Raw genomic sequence first — 8791 nt, 5'->3', positions numbered from 1 at the left:
ATTTTCTTGAAAATGTTTTTGAGTTGTTTCTTTAATTTGGGTGTTATGTTGTTTTTAGTGTATTGTGTCAGCCTGCCTAATTGCTGTCTAATGTCATTTATTTGTGTTTCTATTCTTCTCTGCCAGGCAGACTTGTGATAGAATTGTGTTTTGTGTGTATCTGTCTGCAATTGTATTATCAGTCCATGGTGTGTCACTACTGTAACTGCCCCAGCATAAACTAATGTATGAATATGTGAGAGTGTAGAAATTAATTGGATGACTACATCCATTTAATTTCTAGTGTGATAGTAAGTGAGTGTTTACATAATTAAAGTGTTTTTCCTACTACCTTTGACGTGTTCATTTTTGGTATTCGTGGTCTTTGTGTGGGATCTGTACCAGTATATTTAGTGAGTGTTTCCTGAAATATAAGTGAGAGCGTATTAACTAAATCTACGTTATCAGTGGTGGATGAGAAAGTGTCTGTACTATCACTAGTGGTACAACTACCACTAGTGATAGTACAGAAACTTCCTCATCCACCTATGTGTGTGCTGTAATCAGTGCTTGTTGCTTGATTATCCTGACAAGTTACGTGATCTTCATTAATGTTAAATGTCTGTTGATGTATTTGATCAGCAACCTGTTGTTTGATAAGTTCAAGTGTTGTTTGTGGGATAAGGTTGTTGCGTATAATTGTTCTTTTTTGATCAAAGACCCTTTGTTCGGTGCAACGAGTGAGGATATTGTTGTGTGAATCTATGGTGTAGTTGTTGTCTGTACGCTGTCATATTTGTTTCCAGTTTTGTGATAGTGTAGTAAGTACGGATGATAAACTTCTTTATTTTTATTGTCCATTTCATCCGTTGGCGTGGTTTTTCAGCCTTTGTGGTCTGTGGGTGCATTGCCACAGAAACACAAGGGCTAGGTTGAGTCCTCACTTCTGTCTAGGGCATTGCAGTAGCCATACTTGGGCCACCGGTAACCAAAGGAGACTGTGGCCTATTTTTCAAACGTGAGCCTCTGCCTAATTCACAAACGCAGATCTTGTTAACCGGGCGACGTCTGAGCGGTATCACACTTAGATCTGGTTACTACCATAATAATTATCTCCACAGAATATGGGTGTGGTCACTCAGCTTCATTTCTCCCATAGACCTTACTGCAAGGGTGTCCCTACCAGGAGCTTGTGCTCCAGTCTTCATTGCCCTAAGGATGAGTAAAATTACTGGGCTCTCCCACCACGACCAGGTAGTGACCACGGGAGAGTTGTTATTATAATTATTATTAATTTTTGACTTTTTTCACCCCGTTTGTTACTAAGTGCTTATTTCCAGACCATCATAAGTTTGGACCAGACAAACAAAATTTAAAGGTAAATTTTCAGCATTTTCAATGCTTGAATAATATTGAATTGTGGAAAGTATCCAAAATTAAATAAATTTAGAAATTATCCTCAAATATTACCTCAAATATGATAACAAATCCCAGCCGAACTGCAAGTAATCTCCAGAAGAATGGTCTAAAATTGCCCTCCTCATCTCTATACCCGTGATACCTATAACAAAAATTCTGCAATATTATTAATGGAAGTATCACAAAAATGATCACGTCAAGCATTATTTTCTTCACTAAATTAGCTTGAAACATGTACTTAAAGCTAATTTATGAGCCTATGCTACTGTTATTTACCTGCAACTTTCTAGCAGAGAGCTGTTCAATGACCAGGACAAGCTAAAGTTGACATAACCTTCTAAATCCCAGCTGTAGTCATATTGGTAAAGTAATTTGGGCAAGAAGTCTGAGGTAAAGGCAATCAAGAAGGCCTGGAAGTGAAAAACTATTAAGAGTTTAAGAATAATCATCAATGATGAAGGCATAATGACTTACGTTACTGATGACCGCCAAATGAGCAAGTAATTCCAGAATACGGAACCATATTCCGATATTCTGAGCTCGTTCGGCAACTGTTCTGCGAGTTTCGCATACGAATTTCTGTGCATCCAAGCGAATTTCTACCCAATTATTAAGTAAGGCGAAGAGGGGAGCAAGAGGGAAAGCTGCCACAAAAATTGTGATGAAACCAAACTGCAAAACTAGGAGAAAACATGTTTTCAGATCAATTTCTTTTACAATACGAATAACTCTTGGAAAATTTTTCAATGATCTCAAAGATGAATTATTCTCAAATTTCCGTTTGCTTAAAATGGTTCTGAAAAACTCACCAATTTCTAAATATTCCTGAAACAATCCTTCATTTTCGATGAGTTGGTAGTCTTCTTCCCAACGTGTAATACTAATCCCACTCGTTAACTTGGTTCTCTTGCGATGAAACCATGACTTTATTTTCCTAAAATTTATTGAAATCTAGTTTAAAATCCTTTCTGAATCTATCCTCACTGTGAAAAATATCTTACGGGAGCAGGATCTCTTGAGCATTGTTGATCACTTGCTTCCCAATCATGATGATCGCTAACTGTTGGGCTAGTTCCATCAAACAGCCACTACTATTGCACTGAAACGAGTAAAAATTCCTTATATACAGTATTCTATACATTTCATCCGAGAAATTATAGAAACAACTTACATCTTCGTTTCTTAAACCCATCAGGTAGGTATAATGGTCCGGATAGCCAACGAATCTAGAATAATTTGCATAATTTAAGATGGCAAAGGGGATTTAAAACTCATACAAAAATATCTTAAAGGTTTAACACTTGTACATGAAATTCTTTGAGTTTCCTTATGTTAGAACTTACCTTCCCTTGAAGAATGCGATATAAAAGATAGACGAATAGTAATTAACAAATTGGAAAAGAAATACTTTGAATGTCAAGTTATTGTCGAAATCTGTTTGGGTTCGGTGCATCTCTGAAAATGTTTAAATATGATCAGAGGAGGGTTAAATTTAGTACAGAAGATACGTAAGGAGTTCGAGTTACCCCATTGAGTTAGCTTGAGTGCCAAGCTCTCGTATACTTTTCCAAGAGCCATGATGAGTATGAGATTAAAAACGGCTCCCGTAGAACTGGTGATGACAGAAGTCATGCCTAAAAATGTCCTATTTTTCAGCAGAGGGATGGATACCAAAGTCCTGTAGATAATGACTGCTATTATAAATATCATCACCAAAGTCATCTGCAAGAAAAAAGCCAGCCTTATTTTATAAGATAATTGTTTTTTCTTCTATAAATAAAATAACAACTGAAACTGATATCCATCTGTGGATGTTTTTATTGGTTCACATTTTCCAATTCAAATCATACTATTTGATAAAACTGAATCTGATTGGCTGAAATTCACATCTGAATTTTATTATTGACATATTTTGAATTTACATCCCGTAACTGGTTTAAGTTGAATCCAAATTTTATTCTTCACGGAGTTTGAATTCAGGTTATCTGACTGACATAGTTGTGTCCATTTAACAACTAGGGAATTGAAAGGAGGTGCTTTTTCTTTGTAAAAGCTGTTTATTAATTACATAAACCTCATATTATGCGCATTAGAACTCTTACAAAACACTTGTCAAGTTGCACGGGTAATCTGCAAAACTGATTACATAAATAAAAATACAGCACGAGTTGCCTAAGTTTCCAGCAAAAAAATTTGAGCGCCATCTCTCATGATATTTTTTCTTGTAAAAAACATCTTCTATTATTAATTATTGTAAAATAGCAAAAAGCTTAATTTGAGGGTATAGATGAGTTTTATGAAAAAAAGAATTGTAAATGCTAATAACTAATAAAATCATATGTTCGACCCCACTAGAAATATGACGCGAATCCATCTATCTCCCATTCCGCTATCTTTTAACCACTAGAATTTAACAGCGTCAATCCTCCTATTACCCAAACCTCCCTGCAAAATTTCAGAAATTTTCGACAAAAGGCACAAGATTTATTAAGCTTCGAATTGAGTGAACAAAATAGTATCCCCCACATACAAACAACCGTGGCTACAGAAAAAATCCGCAAAGTTTTGTGCATTTCTCCACGTTTCGAGACGTGTAAAAGGTCTTGGGGAGTCATTTTTGGCCGATTGCCATACTTTCCCTCTGTTATACACAACAGCCGAGAAAGTAAAAATGAAAAAAACTTTTAAAAAATACTCGAGTCACTGAAATCATCAGTAAAACTTGTTTTTGTAGTGTAATGAATAGCTAGTAAGGATGCAAAAGAGTTTCATAACAACATCCCCACACGTGAAGTAAAATTCCTCACACTTCTCAAAAATCTCGTCCTCTATATCCACATTCTTCAATTTGAGGAGTCCTTTTACTTCCATATACCTTTATTACAGAGACGTCACCAAATTTGGTATCGAAAAAAGTCGCGTGGGGTGAATAGAAACGTCCTGTTTTGTTGCGTTTCTATTTATCTCACCATCGATACAGCGCAAAAATAGATCAAACGCATTCAAAATATGAGTGATTTCAATGATAATTTAATGAAATGATACTAAAACAATTTTTTACATGGAGTCTTATACTATGACACTTAGCAAAAAAATTTGTCAAACACCAAAAGCGTGTATCCATCAAAACTAGAATAATGTTGCAAGCCCGTGTCCAAAAGATAGCGTGAAGAATTTTATAATTTGCTAGTTAAATTTTTTGTCATATACGTACAAAAGTTTCTTGCAGTTTAATTTCTATTCATCTCATTTTATGGTATAGCGCATCACTTTTTTAATTACAAAAAGATAGCGACTCTGTCTATCTAACTGATAGCTTCTTACAATAATTCACTTTTAATAGATAAGATATAGCCCAGAGCTCTTTTTATATACTTTACCATGTTTCCACGCTGTGTAGGCCTATATTAATTTTGTTTTATCCGCTACACCATTGTATAGCTGTTTTACAGTATTCAGAACTATGGGTAAGAAAATTAAAATGATTAAAGCCGCTTACCATGATACAAATGACACCGACTCCAGCAGCCATCCTCTGTCGACGGATGGAGTTCGGAAATGATGGTTCCTTAATTCCAGTTATTGGATTTCTCTCCACAAAAGGAGCCCTTGCGGCGAAATCTGGACGGGGCCTCTCCTAAAATATGTAAATTAGGACTGTTTAACCGTGTCGAACTCGGTGTAGGAAAACAATGAGTGAATTACCTCCTCCTCCTCAAAATCCATGCAATCCCAATGATGGGCGAGACTGGCACTTTTTCTTTTCCAATGTTCTAGAAACGTCACAGCTGAAAAAAATATATACACAGTCAAATCTCTGAACAACGGCCACTGGCGAGAACATAAAATGCCTGTTGTTTGGAGGTTATTTTGTATAAATTTTTGTTCGACGTTCCTTCAAAAATGGCCGCCGTTCAAAGATGGCCGTCACTGGAGGTTCGACTGTGTATTTATATATATCCCGTTATTCGTGATAATTTTTGTAAGAAATTTTTAAGGTAGATTCGAGTACAGTCGACCCCCTATAACACTGTTGATAATTCCGTTTTATATGAATTCCATGTTGTACGAGTCACTTAGATTTACAAATACGTGAGCCGTTCACAGCCTGGCATTTGTATTTGTAAATCTAAGCGATCGTACAACATGGAATTCATATAAAACGGAATTATCAACAGTGTTATAGGGAGCCGACTGTAATTTCTATACTAAAAGCTTATAGCACCGCGTATACCGATAGCTTTTGTTGTACTTACCCCAGAATGAGACGAAAACTGCATAAAAAACGGTTCCTGGATGATCGAACAAGTAAGATAACTTGCTAAAAAAACAAATGTCGCTGAGGTACCAGAAAGGGCAACCGTCACACCACGGACACATTTTATACTTCTTCTCACTTTGGCATACCTCGTTACTGTTTGAAAAAGGTAATGATATTTGTTTCAAATCTACTGAAATATGAAAAAGTATTTTGAAAGACAATGACACATGCACTTACGAGGGTGAATCCTCTTTCATGGTCAACACACCATAAAGAAAGACGATTAAACCGACTACTGCTGCAGGTAGCAACCAACCCGTGTAGAACCCTTCAAGAAAATGAAGAGTTAAAGATAAGAATTGATGCAGAGATGCACACACCTAATTACGTTACACACACCTAACCATGCGAAGTAGATTCCAATTTTCTCTCCAAAATATTCTCTAATGTGATCTAGAGGTTGATACTTGTACCACCTTCCCCATCTGGCCCAATATTCGTATAAGATTTGCCTCCTGTTTAGGCAATCGGGCAAAACGTAGTGAGTGGGTTTCTGATAAGGGCCCTGTATGCGAATGAGTTAGTTAATGCTCCTACGTAGGTTGTCACCGAAGATTCGACACAGATACTCACGTCATGCAGTGGGAAAGCAGCAGTATAAACTCCCTCTTCCACCAATCTATCTATTCCCAGTTGAGCTCTTCTCCTCTTCCCATACACAGCGGTTTGAAGTATTTCTTGCACTACTCGGATCCTTTGAGTCGTGGTAAAATACTCTTCCTGGTTCTCGCTTCCTAGAAATCTATTAAAACCTTATCATTCGAGACGTTTATGGATAAGAACACATAACAAGACGATACTCACTTGTCCAATTTGGAAGCTTTAAATCTGCACGTGTAGTAGTCCAGGGGTTTATTGGGTATGTCTGCGTACATGATGTTGGGTATTCGCAGTGTACGCAGTATGCGCTCGGACCAATTGGTGCTAGGATTGGGATGAGCCTAGAGAAGAGAAGATTGCTCGGAATCATCAGAAACTGTGAAAGTGCATTGCAAGCAACTTATCTCACCTGGAGAGGAGCCCTCATGCATAGGATCTCCGCATAGTAGACGAGCACTTGCCAGGGTGCAGAAAGTTTAATGAAGTGTACGATTTTCCTGTCACCATCGACCACTTCCTGTTTCAAAGAATAGAATTTTCTGAATTTACTAAGGTTTTCCAGATTTAAATCCCGCATCACTAACGCTAACATGCTTTCAAGTTAATATGTTTAACGTTGATTTTCTAAATTCGGAAGCAAGGTATGTTGCTGATAAGCAAGAATTTGCTTCTATATTTCTTACTACTTTCTATTAATAAAGGAACAGAGGAGTAAGAATTATAGAAAGGTGATAACCACAAGAAGTATTAGAATACTAAGTGATGCTGTTAAGAAGAAACTTAGTAAAAGAGTTGGAAAAAGAGAAAAGATGCGGGTAGTTTCTAACATACGGACAGCTACGATGCCAGATTTTCTTAATTATGAATTATTTAACAGGTTTCGAATTACCTCTTCCATGTCCAAGCCTGCTTTGCGGAGATTCGACATGAATTTTTGTCGCCACATTTCGTGTTTCTGTGATTTTCTCATGGATTTTTGTATCTGTTGATTCTTGATGTTCTCATCACTCACTTCTTCGTAGACCAGAACAAAATCTGTAACATGAATAATGAATTAGGTATTTAGAAACTGTTCGTCAGTCTGTCAATCCGTAAATTTTTGCTTTGAGGCTAAACAAGCTTTTCTCATTCTAAAAATCGATCTAAATGATTGAGAAATTATGCTACACTCTAAAGAATTAAAAAATAGAATATTTCGTTGGAAAATATCTTTGAATAGATGGTAAATTAGAAAAAGTAAAGGGAAGGTGTGTGAAGGTAGGAAAAATAATATTGAATCTTCCTTTGACGTCTGGATAAACAAGTGAACAGAATTTATTTTAGAAGACTGTTCATTAAATTGACGATTTCTGTTGAAAGAGAGAAAGACAAGGAGAGAAGTAAGATGTCGTTGAACTTTCCACTTATTGGATTTCGTCCAGGAAAAGAAATTATGAGGCTTCTCTTGAACGAAAGTCATCTTTTCTCTCATTTGTATCAACGTGGAGAAAGTATCAATAATAAAAAAAAAACCAAAAGAAAAACTCATGCTCAAATCTAAATTTATATAATTTAATCTAATTTTCCTACGATTTCTACAAAGGTATAAAAGCCATCCATAGTAGATTTTTTTCAGCCTGCAGCAATCCCTTATTTATAATAAAGTAAAAATTTACCTATTTTTCTCTTTCCATCTCTGAAGTAAGTAGATTTGTCATCTGCAGGAGTTGGAGCCATTGTCAGGCCCAAATCTGTTGTTGAAGTGTCTGTATCTCCCTGCTTCTCCGAGACATTTGCGATTCAATAGATAAAGAGGACGCTAACAATGAGCAACAAGTCATAGAAGGAGCCTAGATAGAAAAGTACTCACCAGCTGATCGTGGTGGATGATAAACTCCCCATCTTCAGTAGACTGTTGAAAGGAGCCGTAAGATTCTCTATTGTTGTCAGTTGGCCCATTCAACTCGTACTTCTCAGACTTAGCCGTTTTCGGCATCTTTATCTCAGGTCTAATTAATAAAACACAATAAAAAAGTATCTTTTAATAAGAAAGATATACATCTAAGTCGTATCCAGCACAAGTTTTCGACCCTTGAAAGAGGAAGAAAAGAAAAAACTAAAGATTTTTCTTAGAAATAAGTCAGAATAAACAACAGAAAATCGATAAAATAAGGGTGAATGTGTAGAATTTCTGAGAATTTTCTGAATTTTTCCTTATTTTGTGTGAAATTCTGCAGGTATTTTCAAAATTGTTGTTTCGTTTCATTGTCTTCTGGTTTCGTATTTTGAAAAAGATAAAAAAAAACAATCTTTAAAAATATATTAAAAACACTCTTTTATCGCAAAAATTCTGTTTATTTTTTGATATTTTCGATTAAAAAACGTTCATTTTTTCTATATTAAGGTGTAGAGAATACGCGTAAATAGCTACGAAACTCTTTCAAAAATAGAGATAATTGTATAAATGTTTAGCCTTTAAATCAAATTAATATT

General features: G+C 35.9%; 1 protein-coding gene across 2 annotated transcripts; it reads right to left on the bottom strand.

Annotated features, from left to right (window-relative positions):
* Positions 1-1283: 1283 nt before the first annotated feature.
* Positions 1284-8303, bottom strand: LOC111616606 (anoctamin-7-like). Of its 2 annotated transcripts, none has more exons than XM_023357999.1 (19): positions 8169-8303; positions 7975-8077; positions 7209-7354; positions 6729-6836; positions 6524-6660; positions 6293-6461; positions 6059-6224; positions 5897-5987; positions 5655-5812; positions 5104-5186; positions 4898-5035; positions 2925-3120; positions 2742-2853; positions 2570-2624; positions 2400-2497; positions 2208-2332; positions 1873-2078; positions 1675-1808; positions 1284-1540 (listed from the first exon to the last, which is right to left on the bottom strand). In XM_023357999.1, the coding sequence occupies exons 1-19, from the start codon at positions 8292-8294 to the stop codon at positions 1426-1428; spliced, it is 2466 nt and encodes an 821-aa protein (XP_023213767.1). In that variant the 5' UTR covers positions 8295-8303; the 3' UTR covers positions 1284-1425. The 2 variants fall into 2 exon arrangements, with proteins under 2 accessions (XP_023213767.1, XP_023213768.1); XM_023358000.1 differs by having other exon boundaries at positions 7975-8074.
* Positions 8304-8791: the final 488 nt, after the last annotated feature.

The sequence above is a fragment of the Centruroides sculpturatus genome, unplaced genomic scaffold (genome assembly GCF_000671375.1).
Source record: "Centruroides sculpturatus isolate CEXI.00-Female unplaced genomic scaffold, Cexi_2.0 scaffold2762, whole genome shotgun sequence".
Classification (NCBI taxonomy): domain Eukaryota; kingdom Metazoa; phylum Arthropoda; class Arachnida; order Scorpiones; family Buthidae; genus Centruroides; species Centruroides sculpturatus.
The sequence above is the reverse complement of the archived record's forward strand: the minus strand, read 5'-3'. Positions and strand labels throughout refer to the sequence as shown.

Excerpts from the sequence above, each read along its gene's own strand:
- LOC111616606 (XM_023357999.1), bottom strand. The coding sequence starts at position 8,294 with ATGCCGAAAACGGCTAAGTCTGAGAAGTACGAGTTGAATGGGCCAACT. Across the intron at positions 6,462-6,523 it reads AAAGCTTCCAAATTGGACAA|ATTTCTAGGAAGCGAGAACC; the intron begins GTGAGTATCGTC and ends AGGTTTTAATAG. Across the intron at positions 1,541-1,674 it reads TCTCTGCTAGAAAGTTGCAG|GTATCACGGGTATAGAGATG; the intron begins GTAAATAACAGT and ends TTTTTGTTATAG.